The sequence below is a fragment of the Guyanagaster necrorhizus genome (genome assembly GCF_019112545.1).
Source record: "Guyanagaster necrorhizus MCA 3950 unplaced genomic scaffold BT62scaffold_4, whole genome shotgun sequence".
Lineage (NCBI taxonomy): Eukaryota > Fungi > Basidiomycota > Agaricomycetes > Agaricales > Physalacriaceae > Guyanagaster > Guyanagaster necrorhizus.
This window is the reverse complement of record NW_025064883.1, coordinates 1,391,957-1,410,869: the sequence shown is the minus strand read 5'-3', so window position 1 is coordinate 1,410,869 and position 18,913 is coordinate 1,391,957. Positions and strand designations below refer to the sequence as shown.

At 48.8% G+C, this 18,913-nt stretch overlaps 6 protein-coding genes across 6 annotated transcripts; 2 read left to right on the top strand and 4 right to left on the bottom strand.

Annotated features, from left to right (window-relative positions):
• Positions 1–63: 63 nt before the first annotated feature.
• Positions 64–6,490, top strand: BT62DRAFT_962523 (uncharacterized protein; the record flags this gene model as incomplete). Its single annotated transcript, XM_043188648.1, has 17 exons — positions 64–817; positions 872–1,135; positions 1,178–1,711; positions 1,763–2,946; positions 3,320–3,431; positions 3,482–3,590; positions 3,639–3,702; positions 3,753–3,908; positions 3,957–4,096; positions 4,148–4,471; positions 4,846–4,917; positions 4,966–5,116; positions 5,184–5,398; positions 5,453–5,497; positions 5,551–5,816; positions 5,866–6,086; positions 6,155–6,490. Exons 1-17 carry the CDS (start codon positions 163–165, stop codon positions 6,488–6,490), a joined length of 4,848 nt encoding a protein of 1,615 aa, XP_043044179.1. The 5' UTR covers positions 64–162.
• Positions 6,491–6,569: 79 nt separating this feature from the next.
• On the bottom strand, positions 6,570–8,839 carry BT62DRAFT_927951 (DUF619-domain-containing protein). The gene is made up of 3 exons (XM_043185398.1): positions 8,690–8,839; positions 8,570–8,632; positions 6,570–8,518 (listed from the first exon to the last, which is right to left on the bottom strand). Exon 3 carries the CDS (start codon positions 8,393–8,395, stop codon positions 6,806–6,808), a length of 1,590 nt encoding a protein of 529 aa, XP_043044178.1. The 5' UTR covers positions 8,396–8,518; positions 8,570–8,632; positions 8,690–8,839; the 3' UTR covers positions 6,570–6,805.
• Positions 8,840–9,178: 339 nt separating this feature from the next.
• On the bottom strand, positions 9,179–11,303 carry BT62DRAFT_529398 (uncharacterized protein). Its single transcript, XM_043181270.1, has 5 exons — positions 10,943–11,303; positions 10,504–10,892; positions 10,225–10,453; positions 9,364–10,170; positions 9,179–9,317 (listed from the first exon to the last, which is right to left on the bottom strand). The coding sequence occupies exons 1-5, from the start codon at positions 11,018–11,020 to the stop codon at positions 9,273–9,275; spliced, it is 1,548 nt and encodes a 515-aa protein (XP_043044177.1). The 5' UTR covers positions 11,021–11,303; the 3' UTR covers positions 9,179–9,272.
• Positions 10,964–14,786, top strand: BT62DRAFT_927948 (uncharacterized protein). The gene is made up of 15 exons (XM_043185397.1): positions 10,964–11,297; positions 11,352–11,411; positions 11,464–11,814; positions 11,865–11,873; positions 11,927–12,019; positions 12,070–12,207; positions 12,256–12,575; positions 12,627–13,089; positions 13,150–13,738; positions 13,789–13,897; positions 13,952–14,026; positions 14,068–14,070; positions 14,136–14,276; positions 14,326–14,385; positions 14,443–14,786. The coding sequence occupies exons 1-15, from the start codon at positions 11,262–11,264 to the stop codon at positions 14,744–14,746; spliced, it is 2,751 nt and encodes a 916-aa protein (XP_043044176.1). The 5' UTR covers positions 10,964–11,261; the 3' UTR covers positions 14,747–14,786.
• Positions 14,787–15,023: 237 nt separating this feature from the next.
• BT62DRAFT_943578 (beta-glucan synthesis-associated) lies at positions 15,024–17,664 on the bottom strand (the record flags this gene model as incomplete). Its single annotated transcript, XM_043187888.1, has 15 exons — positions 17,413–17,664; positions 17,281–17,364; positions 17,052–17,245; positions 16,913–17,003; positions 16,675–16,863; positions 16,396–16,624; positions 16,306–16,340; positions 15,973–16,254; positions 15,797–15,926; positions 15,686–15,748; positions 15,613–15,626; positions 15,445–15,555; positions 15,296–15,391; positions 15,167–15,240; positions 15,024–15,117 (listed from the first exon to the last, which is right to left on the bottom strand). Exons 1-15 carry the CDS (start codon positions 17,566–17,568, stop codon positions 15,024–15,026), a joined length of 1,842 nt encoding a protein of 613 aa, XP_043044175.1. The 5' UTR covers positions 17,569–17,664.
• Positions 17,665–17,694: 30 nt separating this feature from the next.
• On the bottom strand, positions 17,695–18,874 carry BT62DRAFT_1072714 (uncharacterized protein). The gene is made up of 3 exons (XM_043178885.1): positions 18,600–18,874; positions 18,419–18,550; positions 17,695–18,367 (listed from the first exon to the last, which is right to left on the bottom strand). Exons 1-3 carry the CDS (start codon positions 18,865–18,867, stop codon positions 17,751–17,753), a joined length of 1,017 nt encoding a protein of 338 aa, XP_043044174.1. The 5' UTR covers positions 18,868–18,874; the 3' UTR covers positions 17,695–17,750.
• Positions 18,875–18,913: the final 39 nt, after the last annotated feature.

Sequence of the window (18,913 nt, the reverse complement as noted above, 5' to 3'; positions counted from 1 at the left end):
TTGACCAATATACTAAATAATAAATAAATAAATGCCTCGTGGCAATGACGCTTGCTCCGAAACACGCAGTCGGGGGGGCCGGAGCCTCGTTTTTCCCATTCAACCTCGCCCACCGTTCATTCGTCTTGCCATCGTCGTTGTCACTATCGTACGCGCATCGCTATGCGTCTCTGGCGCTTTGCCTTTGCTTCTGCTTTGATCAGCTTCCCAATGCAGCTGGTCAGTCCAGCACAGGTACCGCTGACTGACCCATCCACCGCTTCGACTACCCTCGTTGACGCCCTGTCTGCCGACCCGGATTACACATCTTTGCTTTGTCTTTTGCAGAGGGCGCGTCTCATACCCACTCTCAACCGTTTGAACGGAAGTACCCTCTTTGCACCTACAAATGATGCTATAAAGCACTATTCAAACACTCTCTGGAATTCCGTCCTTGATGACTCCAACTTAATACTGACCGACAATCTCCAGGAGAAGCTTAGGCAGCAGTTGTTCTACCATCTCCTTAATTACTCCATCACTGCTCTCCCCGACGACTCTGAACCGATTAATGTGCTTAAGACCCTGCACTTTCCCCGTACGCCTGGTGATCCCCCTTCCAAGGAACCACCACCATACCCTCCATGGATGCCCGTCCCAGGAGGAAGCCTCGGTGGGGAACCGCAACGATTACGCGTAGCCTCCCGCAAGGAAAGCGTATGGGTTGGGGTGGATGCAAACGGCAAAGACGGTGTTGAAGTCATCAAGGGCAAAGTCGACACAGATAACGGGGTCGTGCTTGGTGTGGATAGAATGCTAGAACCACCACCTGACTTGGGTGCATCTTCTCCATATGTTATGTCTTTTATTCCGAGCTAATCTTTCTGTGCAGCGACCGTTGTCTCCAAACTATCCTTGGTTTCATATTTCCACAATGTTCTCACTCCGGAGATTACTCGTACTCTGAACTCCACAGAGGCATTGACCTTGTTTTTACCTATTAATGGTGCGTGGGACGCCTTGGATCCCCTGGAACGTTTATATCTCGAGAGTCCATATGCTACCGATGATCTCAATCGCATTTTGAACATGCATGCCGTAGCAGAGAAGGAAGTTAAGTGGTCGGAACAATTTGATCCAGCAGTAAATTGCACGTGTCCTTTCATATTTGTCTCGCCAGCAGCTGACATCGCTACAGTAACAACAATCGATGGTACAAAGCTCGAAATTGTTGTATCTCCTGAGAAGACCATGATCTCCTCAGCTGACTTGGTAGAACCAGACATTTACGCGTCCAACGGTGTCCTTCACCTTGTTTCATCCCTTATAATGCCGCCGGGCGCTCTTCAATTAACCCCGGAGAAGTATCTTTTGGCTTTGAACTGCACAAATTTTGTGTCTCTTCTCCATTCCGCCGAGCTGACTTCTCTAATCAATGATACCGAAGCTAAATATACGATCCTTGCCCCGAAAAACGATGTCCTGTCTATATTTGGTCACAGCGATCTTCCTGAACCTGGTTCCGAAGCCATGAAGAAATTATTGCAGTACCATTTCATCCCAGGCCATTGGACACCCAAGAAACTGTCTCCTGGGATGTTGCTGGAGACAGCACTGAAGGAGAAAGGTCTTGACGGTGGCAGACAGGTTTTGGCGGTTGACGTTCATCAGGACAAGTCCTCAGACTCAAAGAAAGTATTCTTTGGAGGTGCCAGCGTTATTGATGAACCGAGTAAGCGCCTCTGAACCTTCCCTGCTTCTCCTTGAGCTCATAAAACCTCAGTCGAGGTCAACAACACCTTTATTTACTTCATCTCACGGCCACTAGAACCTCCCGCTGACGCGCTGCAAACCGCCTTGCCTTACCTGGATCTGTCCTCATTCTTGGCAGCCGTCTTTTCTACTTCTATTGCAGAAACATTGAAAACGACGCCCCGCACGTCTCTCCTCATACCTCATAATTCTGCGTTCAAACGGTTGGGCTTATTGGTCTCTGCGCATCTCTTAGCGGCGTCATCCAAGCGTGACTTAGAGAATGTTCTTCTACATCATACTCTGGACACCGCGGAATATTCCGAGAGTCTGCGGAATGGTTCTCAGCATACCTTCTCAAGTGTCGAAGGGTCAGATCTAACGCTGGATCGCATGACGAATGGCACTTTGTATCTGAGTGCAAGTGGTGGCTGGGTAGGAATGCGGACCGAGTTGTACATGAGGGACATCCTAACGCAGACGGGAGTAATTCATGAAGTTTCCGACATTCTGATCCCTCGATCAGTCCAACTGACCGTCGGGAAACTTGTCAAGGCAGCCAAAGGAAGCACAATGACCAACATGGTTACGAAGGCTGGGTTTGACTGGGTTCTGAACGGCACAGCGCCTCCTGATGGGTCTCCGTGGGCGGATCAGGGATTGTCCGGTGTTGGATGGACACTACTTTGTCCCACGGATGACGCGTTCAAGGAATACAATTTGACATCACTGTTTGAAGATGTGCCGAGATTACAGTTGATTGTGGGACAACACCTCATACCTACGCCAGTAGGACGCTCGAGATCCCTCGTCGGTGCTGACAGCGATGCACTGAACAACAATCGACCACTCCCTCTTGATGATTCAGCAACATATATGACTCTCCGCTCGCCAGAGTCTACTTATGGAGATGTCATCTTCCGCCAGGAGGATGACGGATCGAATTCATACATCGTAGGCATTAAAGGTGCGCGAGGAACAGACGGCACAGCAGATTGGGCCAGGGTGCAGGCATGGGGAAGGACGACCACCGGAGGCGGAACTGGAGGCGTAATCCAGATTGACCGTGTTCTGATGCCGTACCAGCCTCCCTGGTGGGTTGCATACGGAGCCCCCATCGTAGTAGGTGTTCTGGGCATATTTGCCATTTCTATATTTTTCCTAGGGTTGATATGGGTTTGGAGAAGGGATACCACGGAAGCTACATATGAACCTGTGGGTGGATTTGGACGGGATGACGGGGATGATTCTTAAGTGTATACATTGGATGCTAAGTTTATAGAGGAACTGTAAGTATTAAGTACTGTAATAAATGTAAAATATGGAAGTAAATTACACGGATGCCCCAGGTCCCGCGATAAGATAAAAATGCGGAGAAGAACAGGACGGAAGCAAAGCGGGAGAAGCCGAAGGAGGGAGGAATCCTGTGCACCGGGACCCACGCGTTCCGTATCCGTGCTATGAAATTGTTACCCTGTTCCCCTGTTCCCCTGTTCATCCACTCCTTACCCTCTTTAGACCTTTAGACGCTAGACACGATGGTGCGCTCCTTTGCCTCCTGTGCTGTCTTGTCCTGAGCCGTTACCAGAGCAGTGAAGCACCGGCAGCGGAAGAGACCTTGAAGACATCCTCGGCTACCTCAGAGTCTGTCAAGTCGTTCATTGCTGGGGGATTTGGAGGTGTCTCTGCCGTACTCGTTGGTGTGTTCATGAGCTGCCGTGTAATTTGTCGGGGAATAACAGGCTTCCAGGTCATCCATTCGATTTGACAAAGACTAGACTGCAGACTGCACCAGCGGGAGCATACAAAGGTGCTTTCGACGTCGTCAAAAAAACACTGGCAAAGGATGGATTCTCTGGGTACGCCATTGATGGACGTCTTTCGTGACTTCGACTGACGTTTTGTAGTATGTATCGCGGAATGGTGCCACCACTGTTAGGCGTTACGCCTATCTTCGCTGTATCGTTTTGGGTACGGCTATTCAATCGCCGTACGACCCGACCTTACTGATATTGGTGCAGGCATACGACATGTCGAAGCTTCTGATATACGCAGTAACTCCTAATAGAAAGAACCAAGATTTGTCCATCGGCGAACTTGCAATTGCTGGTTTCCTATCTGCAATCCCGACAACGTTAGTCACCGCCCCGGTGGAACGCGCCAAAGTTCTACTCCAGGTATGTCGGAAATCTCTCTTATGCGTCAGATGATTCATCAGTCTATAGGTGCAGGGCCAAGGAGGCGCTGAACAGAAATACAAGGGCGTTTTGGATGTGATTAAGCACCTCTACAAGGAGGGTGGAGTACGGAGCATATTCCGCGGCTCAGTGGCTACTGTAGCAAGAGATGGGCCAGGAAGTGCTGCGTATGTATCTTTCCTGCACCCAAACACCTCATCTGACCCCCAAACCAACAGGTACTTTGCTGCATATGAAGTTACCAAGAAGGCGTTGACACCGGCAGGTTCTTCGCCTGCTGACCTCAATCTCGGTGCGGTCATACTTGCAGGAGGAACGGCAGGAGTTGCTATGTGGTCACTCGCCATTCCTCCCGATGTGATAAAGTCGCGAATTCAGTCTGCACCCAGTGGAACATACTCAGGTTTCATGGATTGCGCAAGAAAGACCATTGCTTATGATGGCGTTGCTGCTCTTTGGAAAGGATTTGGTCCTGCAATGGCAAGGGCCTTCCCTGCAAATGCTGCTACATTCGTCAGTTTTTTCTTCTTCGTTCTCTTCCTGTTTGCTAATCCTCCTGGTTCAGCTGGGGGTTGAGGCTTCAAGAAAAGTGATGGACGCCTTCTTCTGAAACGTAGGACTATCTTGTATACCGATATCGCATCACGAATGAATACAGCATTGAGAAGTGAACCTAAGCCTTAACACAAAGGCTCAAAAGTGGCAGTCAGGGCCGATACGATCACATGATAGTTCGAGTTGCTCCCGCGGAAGTTGAATTAGAACGTTCCCTCTGTTCATTACGTTCGATAGACATACTTGCTTACACGACTGTAACAAACCTCACGAGATACCAACATGTCGAATATGTGCGTATGTCTCCAGATGTCTTCCACGTACGATAACCGAGTGACTTGTACAGCACGAGTGCTTCAAGCGATAACAAGGTCTCGAAGAACATGAAAAAATCAACCAAGTCAAAAGCCTCCCGTACACTCTCTGCATCAGAGTATGCCATGCTCCGGGAATAGAGACTTGATACTGACTCTTTATCAAGAATCGCACGGAACCTTGGGCACTTCGAGACGTGGTCCACACGTCAAAACATGGAGCAGGTGTCTTATTCTGACATTCCTGAGAGCATCAAGTCCGATGTAGATGAGGTGCTCAATGTCTCCGGAAAGATACCTGCTGATTGGGTGAAGAAGGTATGTTCGTTGGATGGGGAACTAAATTTCTGGCGCTTATAAAACACATCCAACTCAGGATTCCGAGAAATACCGTTTGATTTATTCTATTTGTCGTCCCGGATTCCTAGATTTTATTTCAGATGCTCATAAAGAATGCCCTTCCCTCTTCTGCGAGGATGATTCATCCATCGACACATTGGCTTTATACGATGATTTGGCTACTGTGTTCAAGGCTTCAAAGTATCTTAGGAAAATGTGTGCCTCCGAGGAGAGATTTTCTGAAGCTGATTTTGCTAAGACGTGCGTTCTATATGTCTGTTATTTTCACACTGTCAGATCATGATTCCATACCAGCTGTGATATATTTCGAACCCCAGCTGTATCGGAGAGTAGGCAAAGGTATGTTGCTATTTGACGGTGCTTTTTCTCTATCCTTTCTGAACAGCCTGCAGGGGTCAATGCCCTATATCTCTTCCCCAGCCACTGTCGAGCGGAGACATACCCTCCACCTCTCTCCGCATTCTAAACACAAAAACGATTATTCCGGACAATGTTATTCTAATCCCGACAGTATCCATACGCCATTTGTCTAACACTGAAGCGTCCGCTTACAAGGCGCTCAAATCCCACCGAACTGTGCTGAAGAGTGGCAGTGCCGACAAAGCCTCGTCCTTCAGGTTTCAAAGCACGCCCTGTGCCAATCTGCCTGAAATACCCGGTTGGCGTGTATGCTTCTTTTGCTATCCTTGCTAATGTGTGCATCCTAGGTTTCGAATTCGCAAGCGCTTTCTTCGAGGACAAGAAGCCTGTTCATCAGATGTTAGAGGATGCTTACAGACAGAATAGAATGTCTACCACCTCCGCGGTGAGGCATCTGCATTCATTGGGAATTCATGTTCCCGTTTTTGGTCTCGTATGGGCTAATGGAACTGTCCGAGCCCATGTCGATTGGTGCAAGACAAGCAGTATCGGTGAAACAGACAAAACGGTAAGAACGTGCCTGTTTCTATGTTCCTTTGGTGACAGCCGTCCACGGGGTCCCTGTAGGAAGTCAAGGTTCTCTCGGCGCCTTTTCCAGGGCCTGATGATGATGATGAAAGAACGTTCCATGAATGGAGATTGAAAAGGCCTAGCGATATACTGCAGGTCCATTTTCTCATACAGAATATTGACTTTTGGACTTGCAACGGGTTTCGTGAAAAAGTGGTGAAAGGCGTGAAGGCATTGGAACAGTTTATTGTCAATGGAGGGGGCATTTACGAGCCGTGGAAGCGTGTTGGAGTTTTAAAGCTGTCCAAGAGCGCCTCTCGAAAGGAGAACCGGGACGCATCCTTCAGTAGTGTGTCGATGCCGCCTGCTCCCTCAAAAAATACTCGAACACGTAGAAAATGAAGGGTGATCTGTAATCTAGCTCTGGCATGCCCAGACCGGACACTCAACGAGACTCATTACTGATTGTACAAAAACTTGCAATTGGAATAAATTTACTACTGAACAAAATTAAAGGTCTGCAGAAACATGAAGCTCCGGGTGCATTGATGCCATGAAGTCTTCTAAGCATATCTAGGTATGCACATATCCCACACGTTTCACATAGACCGCAGTGTATACTACGTATTTTCTCCCTCCTATGAGTTCTGGTACTTTCCACTGAAGTCGTGTGAAAAAGAGACACTTGATACAAGCAAATACGAACAATACACGCCTTTACTTCCAGCTAGAGGGAATTTCGTTTACCACGCTAGCCCAATGACATAAACGGCCTTTTTCCCAGTCCTCAACGTAGGACAAACCGGAGCTCCCACGTCGACTCTGCTCAATTTTCAGATGCTTCTCTGCGTCACACCAAAACAGGACCCAGGATCCCATCCTGATGTGACCTGAGCTACGCTCGAAATACCACTTGTTCACAGGGTTGTTGGCGCGACTACGCCAGACGAGGTCACGGCCTTCTCCTTGACCTTCTTTACCTCCGTTAGGGTTCACAGAGGAGGGATGGCCTAGTCCGTAAGACTCGTCGTGGAGGGCAACCCACAAGAAATCAACCGTTCCATCCCCTTGATGGCTAGGAAGAACGGCGAATTTGTCGAGGTATGAGATGGGATTTGACGCATCAGGAGACGGTTCGTTGGTCACAATGGCCGCACCGACGTAGTCTCCCGCAATAATCATGAAATCGAGTGTCTTTTCCAGGCGCCCATAAAATTGGTGTTCGTTAAGCGTTCGGCCGAAGGATTGTTCCAGAAGGGTAGTCAGTTTTTTCTGATCTATGTCTGCGGTGGCGCGGACCACGCGAATGGGAAGACCTCGTCGTAGCAACGTGGGTGTGTGGGGTGTGAGTTTCCGATTACCTTGTAGGAGTGCGTGAGGTAAGCTAGAGCTTACAGCCGGCTTGTTGGTGATTAAATTAGCGATGAGTAAACTGGGGGACCGATGAGAAACCATGACGGCGGAAGAACCAGACGGCATGTATGCTAGGCATTTCTGTGCCAAAGACAGATTCGCTAGACTGGTGGGATGTGAATGGTGCCAGGATTCACGAAACGTTCCATTGATATGGTCGTACTCAGAGTTAAGGTTGATGAGTAAGTGAGGATAGCCTGAACGTGCGTACGAAGGAATTCCACCTTCGCGATTGATGATCATGAGACGGAGGGGAGCAAGATCAACTTCTCCAGACGATTGAGACGGAGAACTTTCAGAGATGGGTGAAATGCTGTTGTGGACAGCAGCCTCGACCATCCCACGTGCGAGAGATGCGATCACGTCGTTGGCGTCTATGCGGACTGATCGACAGAAGGAATCGAGGGCGAACGGAGGGAGGACTGGGATTTCTCCTGCTCGAAGGGCGGAACGAATGGTATTCAGATCAGACGGAATGGTATGGGCCTCAGGAGGTGCGATCTCGTGCTCTATGCCAAGATCTTCAGGCTTTGGGCCTAGCCTGACGATGGCACCCAAGAGCGGACGCGCCCTAGAGCCCTGTCTTTCGAGAGCCGTGACGAAGCGCATCGTCTCTTCAATGACAATGTTTCGCTCATCGGTCCCACCACGAACCACATTGTTGTTGTCGACGACAATGACACTAACGAGCCCGAGCTTCTCAAGGTAAACCATTCCTCGAGCAATGCTTTCGAGCTGCACATCCGTGAATGGGCCTTGAACTTTGACCAACGCCGTACGCCTGATGATGGGATCAAGTATAGACTCGATAATGGGGGTGTCTTTGGCGGCATCGACGTTGACAGTACTGCCCTCCTTGGCCCCCGCCTCTGAAATATCGGGAGGCGAAGGCATCTTGAAGTCAGGATGCTGGGACGTCACTGGCTTCGCAGCGTGCGGTCGAGGTCCAAAAGACGCCAAGTATGAACGGGTGTCGCGCAGGGACGGGTTAGCTCGCAGGATGGAAAGAATGAAATCCTAGACAGGCTGCCGGTGAGCGGAATATTGAACAGGCGACGCTTGACTCACATTGTCGGACGAGGCCGCTTCGTCGCCATCAGAGACAGGCTGTTGCCTCAAGCTACGAATGGTCTGTAGTGTTGAAAATCATAAGTAGAAAACGTTACTCGAACAGAAGTAAAAACCTACCGCATAGAATGCTTTGAAGGTTTGGGAACGCTTCATCTGAACTGAAGACACAAGTTTCTGCGAGCAAGAAGAGAATGCCAGCATAACTAGGGTAGATGGTGGAAAGAGGGGGAAACTTTTGTTGGTTTGTGAGTCATGGAGGGATATTTAAAGGGGAAGCCGTGCTCGAGCTGCATATGCAAATTTCGTCCTTATCAGATAAGATCTTGGCGTTATCAGCTCTTTTTTCGGCTTATCATCGGCGATCTCACACTAAAAGAAATTCATTTCATCATGGAGCGCGTTTCGCGAATCGATACGTCCAGTAGCAATATTCCGCGGCGTGAAACCATGTTAAACTTTCATTTATTGAAGAACGAATGGCCCATATGCCTCATCATACAGCCTACCATCTAGGCGCAGTTCATTACAGCTCAAAGAACATGAGCTGTTCGGCTACCAGGATGGATCACAAGCGCGCGCGAATGTGCATTACACCTTGGCGAATCGCGTATCCATCGCATAAGATCACCGGCGTCAAATTAGCCATTCGAGCATAGCTGGTTAGGGCCTGGGGCTGGATGTGCTCCGTGTTTCTAGGATCTCACAGCGTAAACACTCGGTACTCCCGGCCAGTGAGAAGAACGCTCTACAACGGCTGTTAACCAAAGCGATGTATGTTTCAAGATACTCACGTTTGCGTTAACAACGATGATGTTATCTTGACTGCACATCGCCGAAAAACGTCCTGTTCCAAGGGCGGTGGGTATTGCCCTGGCCCGAAAAGGCAGTGATGTCCTGACTTCTTGCTGGAATATCAGGCTGTCCAAAGGCACCACGGTGTCATCGATCACGAACATGGTAGGGTCCTCTTGGTTGACTGGAGGCCAAAGTATCTCGTTGGGATTGCCATATTGTGATGGGCATCCGCTGCCTAATTCCCGCTTCAAAGTCATCTGATTGAAATCATATACGTCGATTTCCTCTTGGTCGACGTCGAAGGCAACGAATCTGGATCCAAACGTATTGCAAGCCCATACAAGTGACACGTTAGCTTGATTCCAGCAATCGAGAATCCGTGTGCCTTGCGGGCCCCAAGCTGACCATTCAACTTCCTTGGTTCCTACGTATAAATGATGCAGTTGTGCTAGTAGTATCCGTCGCGGAATGAATATCATGATGTGGTTTCCTTGCGCTGTGCAAAGCGCTACGGGATACAAAATTTCGTCAGGATGAACATGAAACAGAATGGAATCATCCTGATTCGGCCAGGTGGGTGAAGGATCACACCTGACGGTGAGGCTCACGAGTGTAGTTGAAGGGTGCAGATCTGGGAGGCGAAGAGCAAGATGGTAAGTCACATCATTTATGCGCGTCTGCTCAGACGATTCCGCGATGAAGTCCACGATGAACAAACACAGCTCTGTGTTGTTGGACACTGCAACTAGGATGTGATTTTCAGTCAAAAACGCGAAAGAGCAAATCTCATTCCCCGTGAGGTACTAACTCGTGCGACCCATTAGCAATTGACAGACTACCTCTGACCAAAGACATACCAGTTCTTTGCGACCGGTCTTCCAATTCCAGACAACAAGCTCTTTTGGTGCATTGTTGCCATTAAACTCGACACCTAGGTAATCACCAGATACCTGTATGGTGTAGGACATTCCGTGATCCGGGACTTTCTGCGCATGTTTAAGGACGGGTACCGAGGCGTAAACATGTGCCTTTCCACTGGACATAGACCAAAGATGGAGTTGGAAGGAAGGATTCGGATTTCGCCCCCTGATCAAGGTAATCAGTGTGTGATGAAAGGAGTATACGCAAAGGCTCACCATCGCGACGTTTCGATGAGAACTAGCAGGTCTTGGGAAGGGTCCATTCCAAAATCGCGTATAGGCAAGCCCGATAATGAGACCGACCATTCTTTTTGCTCAATGAAACGGGTCGAAGAGGGCAATTGAGTAAAGACGAGACTCCCTGACCCGCTATGTTGTGCTAGGACATTGCCGAAGAGCTCCCAAACATGTCCTTGAAACTTTGGAATATCGCCGCTCCAAGCACCGTCGAGTTTGTTCCATGCAGCGTTATGTTCACGCAATCGATCAAGGCGATCTGTTGAAGGTAGAACAGATGAATTATCAACGTGCCCGTGGCGGTCGAGCTCAATGGTGTAGACAAGGGCGACGGTCTCATCTATCAAAGCCAAGAAAAGCTGACAGACCTGGACGGCGATAAATTCCAGAAAGAATAAAGGTACAGACGATACCTTACCTGTCTGCAAGTGATGAGATTGCGGGCATCAAGAAAACTGAATATGACGAGAAAGAGCTCGGTAGGCAATGCTGGCATCGCTTGATGATGACGGTCAGATCACAAGACAGGCAAGACAGGCTCGGTGACCTTCAGATTGGCCTGGCATCACCCGACCGTTCTTCAAGCTAGCCACCAGCATACATTAGACGACCAGCTTTCGTGGTCACGGCCCTGCCGCTCGACGTTGGAAATATTCCTTTTGTTATCTTATCGTCGTTCTCCCACCGTCTCTCCGGCATCTTACTCAACAAGTCATCCATTGTGCGGCCATCCTTGAATGTCGAATACGCCCCCTACGTCCAGAACCACCAAGGTATTTGCCGGTCCTCTTCCCAGGCTATCTCAGTAAACGACCTCATGTTTCCAGTTCTACCAGCAGGATATAGTTAAACGAAACTTGTCCCCCCATTCTTTTGGTATCGTTCTCGTGAGTCTATGTTTTCTATGTACTCCATGTATGCGCCGTTAACCCCACACAGAGATGCTGGCATGACGCTGAGGACATTCCCTCATCAACGGATGATCCATTGATGAGACCGCTCGAGCGTGGCGAAGTCGGTGTGACCTTTCTATCTGAGGGCAGCGCACGAGAAATACTCCCTGAATCGGAATTAACTCTGGTGGATCGTACTCTCCAGCCCGGTGATTACTGCAAACGGAGTATCGACGACGTCCACTCCGGTGTGGTGACAAACATCCGTGTCAGGGGCCGTCTTGAGCATGTTATAAGCGGCGAACCCGTGGAAGGATGGCGGAATTCTGACCAGGTTGTGCCGGCGATGGAAGCAGAGATTGGCGACTATGTTGTTTATGATGATTGGGTTGGACAGGTAAGTGTCGTTGGCTGTGCTTGAACCTTCATTCATGCCTTGGACTGTAGATTGTAGAGGTAGACTTTTTGAGACCGAAATTTCCTTCATTGTATTGACTTCAGGCCTGCAGCTGTACGACGAAAATATCATCGAGGTTTCGAACGGCCAGCTCGTTAGACTGCCGGAATTTAGCACTCGACTTGCTATCGGACAGAAGGGTTCCGTGCGTCTTGTCTTGATTTGTGTTATTTGTCGTGCTCATAGAGGCATCAGGATATACTCCCGTCCAGCAGCATGCAAAACTTGATCGGATTCTTTATGGGAAGCAATAGAACTGACCATAGCGTTGACACTGTCGTTGCCGTGAAACACACCGTTTATGCTGTAGCTTGGCTGGCTGTAAACCAAACGGTGCGTCTGGTTTAGTTTTAGCTGCTTTATCCCCTCATGTCCGTCCAGTTGGCGCCTAGCGTGGCAGAGAACCATTCACGCCCTCAACGATTTTGGTATGGCAAGGATATCTCCAAGCTTACTTTGATACGTGGTCGATCGGATTTCCAGATACGTACTGGAGACAAGGTAAACCTTGTCGAGAGAACTGGGCATCCCGTTACAATTCATGGACGGAGCATGCAGGGCGTCCCTCCCATCCATGTAGAGACGCTCACCGTTGCAGAAACAGAAACTACTGTTGACATTCTGTGGCAAGATGGCACCACGGAAACATTAAAATCCGTAGACCTCATTCCTTATCTAAATACTGATGAATATGACTGCTGGTAAGCATCAAGGGGTACTAATGTCATTTCGACTCAATAGTAATATGACAGGCCCGGTGATCACGTTTTATGGCGTGGTGAAGACCAGAAACGCCCAGCTATCGTGCAGTCTGTTGACGCTGCCCATAGGACAGCTTCTATCCTCTATCCCGATTCCGGAAATGTTGAGCTTGCGTCATTATTAGAACTCGACGCTCACGGTGTGTCTGACGTTGAACCTCAATTTGGGACTGAGGGGCTCGGTGTCCGCCTTGGGGATTTCGTTTTCATACATCGAGAGGGATCTACTAATGGCTACGACCCCCCTAGAATACCACGCATAGGCGAACTCGAAGCTTGGGCGAGAGAAGGGCCTTTCTACCCTGGTCACATTGAGGGATGGCGAAAGGAAATGGCTGAACTAGGAAACAACGTTGCAAAGAAACGCGGAACTGAAGGAGCCTTTCAAGATGGCAACATGACGCAACCCTGGACAAGCGACTGCAACCTGTTTTGGATTGGAGAAGTTACGAAGGTCTGATTCCATCCTTGCTTCTTTCCTTAAAAGTTTTATTCAATCTGTTTCTCTCCGCAGCTTCGACTTGATGGTCAAATTGAAGTTTCTCACCCCGAAGGATCAGTCCACGTATATCCCTTACAGCGCCTTACGAGGCTTTATGATAGCATCGAGCAACTTGAAGACGATCCTTGGGGTGATGAACATAGCCATGAACATGAGCACTTTGAGGGTTCTGGGTACTGGCCTGATGAAAACGGCATATGGCACCAAAGTGACATGGACGAAAACATGGACGGATGGGAGGACATCGAGGAGATCGGCGATGCTATGGATGTGGATATATGGCATCATGAAGAAGATACTCCAAGGGTTTCTGGTTCTCCGAGTCCGTCAATAATCGACCAATTTCCAACACCACCGACGGCGGAAGTGGATGCCGAATCGGATACGACCTCTGTCAACCCAGTTGTGGATCCTCTGAAGATTCCGAAGGATGATACTCCTATGAACGAGGAGAATGATGATTTCCCTTGGAAGCGATTTGATATTCTACCGTCTGCGCCCCATGACCATGCATACTATGCCTCCCTTCCTGCGCAACCCTCAAAATCTTTCCTCTCTCGCCTTCAACGAGAGTATCGCATTTTGCAATCCAGCCTGCCTGGTGAGCAAATTATCTTCCGGTGTTCTAAGACCATCGCCAACAATGCACAGAGTCGATCATTATACGCACCTACGAGGACCGGGCTGATCTTCTGCGCTCGCTCATCATTGGTCCGAATAACACTCCATACGAGGATGCACCTTTCGTTATTGACTGGATGTGAGGTCCCACAGCAAAAAACAGATAAAACACAGCTAACCGACGGACCATCAGGCTTCCTGCAACCTTTCCTAGCAGTCCGCCCATTGGGCATTTTCTCAGTTGGACAAATGGCAACGGTCGAGGTAAGTTCTGCTCTCTCATTATGCGGCTCATTAAAAAAACGCGTCTCCTTTTATCTAGTTAATCCGTAAGTCCAACTGTCTTGTACCCGATACGGTCACACATGTCTTTTCAGAAATTTGTACGAGGAGGGCAAAGTTTGTTTATCAATATTGGGAACTTGGGCTGGTGATCAAAACGAGACATGGAGTGCTAGTCGATCATCTCTCTTGCAAGCTTTCGTGAGTATACAAGGTCTAGTGCTCGTGAAGGAACCGTACGTGAGACTATCCTTGCGATGAGCAACTATATTGACCACTTTCCAGTTGGTTCTGTGAGCCTGCATACGAGAAGCTGCGCGGTACGGAGGAAGGCATTGTCAACAGGCAATTCTTTTGTTTTTTTGATATTTACTGTCTGATGTAACTCATCGGGAATTTCAGCCGGTTATATAGCGAAAAGGCGTACGTTCTTTCTCGTGGCTTTGTACGCCGAGCTTTGGAGATCCCTCTTGGTGGTTTGGAGAAAGAAATCAGTTGGTTATACTATACTAATCACCGACTAGAAAAGGTGGTCTGTGATTGTCGAGATTTGGTAGAAAAAAGCCGGCGAGAGACTGATCTCACTGAGGGAGAAAAAGATCTTGCTATCCCGAGGCTGACTGCTGGGGGGATTATAGCTGTAGAGCGGACGCTAATGAAACTTCAAGTGTTGCTGGATTCGTCCCCTCCTTCGCTATCGACATAACTCATGTTTTATGTATCGGCATACAAATAATGTAACCTGATTCATTCATTCAGCGCGACGTGAGCTGATGCGGCAATTATTGCGATAGTTTCTTGTAATCACGAATTCTAAGTGTTTTTTTTTTTGCTTAAACCGAGCAGTCTAACTGACTCGAAGACAATGATGTGATGAAAGATAAAGTATAAGATATCCAAAGTTTGCATATGCGGTATCAATGAGTGCAATAAGTGACAGTGGCCATAACAACGACAACAATCCAGTGAGTGGGAACTAAAGACTAGCATTGTTTGAGGAAGCTATTCTTGGGGAATGGCTGCTTATAACCGTCTACCCATGTGGTGATGTTAGGATTCGTGTACGCTTCGATGTATCTTACTCAAAGATCAGCACTGGCGCTCCGATGAGCAGTCATAGACTCACTCTTCAATATATGCCCGTGTAGGGAAATCATCAGGATCGCAGCCAATATTTAGGGAATCTGTTGGCTGATAGACCTATGAGTGACAACCGACTTAGCATGCTACGATCACAAATAAGACAGAGGCGGACCCGTATATAATCAATTGACATAATCGCTGGGAAGGTAAGGTGGTCGAAATCAACATAACCGAAGTTCTCTGACATGCCAAGGTTAACGAGAATGTACTGCGGGAGATACTCAGCTGAGCTTTTGATCGACGAGAAAGGAAATGTCATACCATTGGCTCCTGAGGCACTGGACGTGCTGATATTTCAACACGAGTATCCGCCCCAACTCCGGGACCCTTCAGTGTCCAAGCGGCATTGTTATTATTGATCCATGTTATATACTGCAAGAGAAAAGACTATCAGCTCTACAGGGTGTTACAGTCTGAAAAAGTACCGACCCCGTCATCATAGCCTAGTACGGGTATTTCGTAAGTTGCTGCGGTGACTGCGCGAGCGATATAAAAGCCTTACCTGGCTTGTATTCGAACCCATAAACTGCGAAGCAGCCTGTTTCTAGCTGATAACAATTCTGGTCTTCTCCCATATCAACGCAGGGTTTTATAGGCTGGCGAAGGAACTCACCGGTTACGGTTACGCCTGATGTTGCTTGCTGATACACTCCGCCGGTGTATGAGTTAAGGTATGTTATCGTTGAATCATATATAATCATGTTGTCCGTTGTGTTGAACCACTCATATTTAGCATTGAAAGGCTAAACTCGGATCAGTCTCGGTGTAGTATTGCAGAAGTCGACATACAGCCCATTGCCCTGACTGTGACACCTCGCCCTCATCGTTAGCAACCTGAGCCTCGAAAACGTCGATTTCAGGTGCAGCACGTCCAACGTATGTCCCGTCCGAGTGCATAGGTCCAGGATGAGATTCTCCAGGGCATGTACACCGAGAAAGTTTCTGCCCCGGAAGGAAAGATAGTATACCATTCTGACTGGAGTCTCCATCGACAGTTGCTGCCAATGGGAGTCCGTTGATGGTCTGATTCGGAACTGTTCCAATATCGCATGCATCATAGGTGTAGGGCCACTAAACTGATTGATTAGACAGAAATTCCCGTCCCTTGTCAGGAAGGCTTACGGTTCCATCCAAGGAAGCTCCGTAACCAGCTCGACCTACGAAGAAACTACGTCAGGATTCAAATTGTCACTAAACTGTCACTGGTAATACCAAGATTTCCCATTGACCACACGGCAGGCCATAGACCAAGAATGTTGTTTGCGCCCGGAAGCGTCACCGAAGTCAGAATCATACCGCCCGTGAAGCAAAACTTATTCCAGGTGGACATCATTCCACCTTGATAGTCAAGACCGTGCGTTTCTTTCTTCGATAATGTTATTGTCAACGAGCCTCCGTTTGTTGTGATCGCGGCTGGATCATACCACTCCAAGTTGTTGGTCTGCAATGACGTGAGTACATCTTCCAAGTTGACAGAACGCGTCAACTGACAGCCCAATAGTGCAAGTCCACTGCTTCCCAATACGGGTCATCGCCGGGATAGAATGTTCGCCCGTCGACGTTGAATTCGTCGCTCCAAACCAGCTGAAGCTCATTGTCGTCAGTAAAGGACTTGATTGTGTATGCGTCCTCCGGGGTATCAAGATCAATCATTCCCCAGTTGCCCGGCATACTGGGTACCTGAAAAGAAGTGAACACACGGTGCGTATCATGTGGGCATATCTCATACCTGTCCGCTGGCATTGATTCCGCCTAGATTGAAACCGCCAAGTGACGAAAGGTCTCGCGTGGTGAAATATGAGATTATAGGGTATCCGGCGCTGCCTGTGGATCAAAAGACTGCTATGACGGAGATAAAGGTGACGCACAATAGTGACACCAAACCAAGACCAAGGACGACAATACAACCAAGGTTGGCGAGGCCTCGATAGGTGAATACAGATCCACCGTTATCATTCTTTCTGTCTCGCCGTGGGTCAGGGTTGTGGAGATAATCATCTGGCTCGGGGTGGTTGGGTGATATATCTGAACCCCAGGCGACGGGGTCGGGTGATAGCGAGAACTAATGAATAACGTGAAGGCCCGATGAAGGCATACGGACGGGAAACTTGCCTTGTCAGAGATGGAAGGCGCCAAGGATGGCACCACTCGGCTGCCTTTTACATTGAACGGCGAGTCATTCTGCCTCTGTTGTCAGCGAATGGCGGTGGCGAGGTAGACGTGACTGACGAGAGAAGCATTGCTGCTCACACTGCGTAATGACGAGGGTCCTCGAGCAAAGTTGGCGTGGATGCCGAGGTTGGTAGTAGATGCCCCTGGGAGGAGATTTGTGGTCGACGGCGAGTTGCCCTGGTATCGCCGCTGGGAATTGCCCAAGGATGGCATTGGTGGTAAAAGTAAAAGAGAGGACGGCGAGATAATCAAGGAGCGAAGAAACGAAGGACGCTAAGAAAACAAAGATCGAAGGAAAGGAGAGTGCCAAGTTCATCAGCTCCATTCCCCCTTGCGGAAACTATTTCCCATGCTTACACTATCCAATTTTTGAGTAATGTACATTTATTCAAAATTTACCGGCCAGCACCCTCAAGCAAACCTAACAAACCGCCCCGCCGTCCCTCTCTATCCTTCTCTTTCATTGCTCGTTGCACTCGTCGTAACCCAGGCGGTCCAGAATCCGACTCGACCTCGCTTTCCGCTAATTCTTCTGACAGCTTCAACCGGTTGAAGACTTCTTCGTTTGCTTCACTAATGTATGCCTTTCCCTCTGGGTCTTTGTCCAGGGCATGCAACAACATCTCCTTGCGCATTTGGTACTGTAGTAGCGTTGGCTCTGCAGGTGGGTTGGTAATCAGATGGTGCTTAGCACCGAGACCGCTTGAACCAGGCAGGGAGGTCTTCTGCATCCATTGATCAAGGTTGTCAAGCGCAATTTTCGATCGCTTCACCCTGTCTCCTTTCGTTGGCCGTCCTTTTCGCTTGGGTCCCTCTTCATCTAAAACATCAGGAACAACAATTTCCCGAGGGAGTGTACGTGGATTTTGACAGCCAAGTCTAGCTTCGGGAAGGATATGGAAGACCTGGGATGTCACAAAGGTCTTCAGAATGTGCAGCACAGCAGGCTTGAAAGGGTTCAGTTCTGTCGTTGTCAGTGTGTCCGGAATCGACATAAGAGTCCTGTAGTGATCTAAAAAACGGCCCGTTGGTAAAACCATCAATGGACCTCCCCCGGACTCACCACAAGGTATAGGGATATGCTCGACAGAATGCAACGGCGGACAGACGTCCATCGGTTGAGTGTAGAAGAATGTATACAGGCCGAAGAGCGTAACAAGACTTGTCATTGGTTTCTCCAAACGCATTACGCACTCTGTGGTAGAGTTGTAAACATTGCAACGTCAAGCAGACATCTTCCATACCAAGGAACAATCGCAAGGTAGTATGTAAAAACGCATCCCTGCCTCTCGGGTCAAATATCTTGAGGTGCAACCACTGCCAGCCCTGAGAACACCAGATTTCCTTGAAGAGCTTGAAGGGACACGTCCAGTGAGGCGAGTTTGAGTACTGCTCCTCGAAGCTTTTTACGAGGATCTTGATGTCATCCCGAACCGCATTTACATATACCGAAGACGTGAAGTACGACGGCTGGAGGCAAAGGTGACCTGTGGTCGTGGGAGCAAGAGACATATCGTCAGTCACAAACAACAGTTAATTTGAATTACTCGGCGCGTAT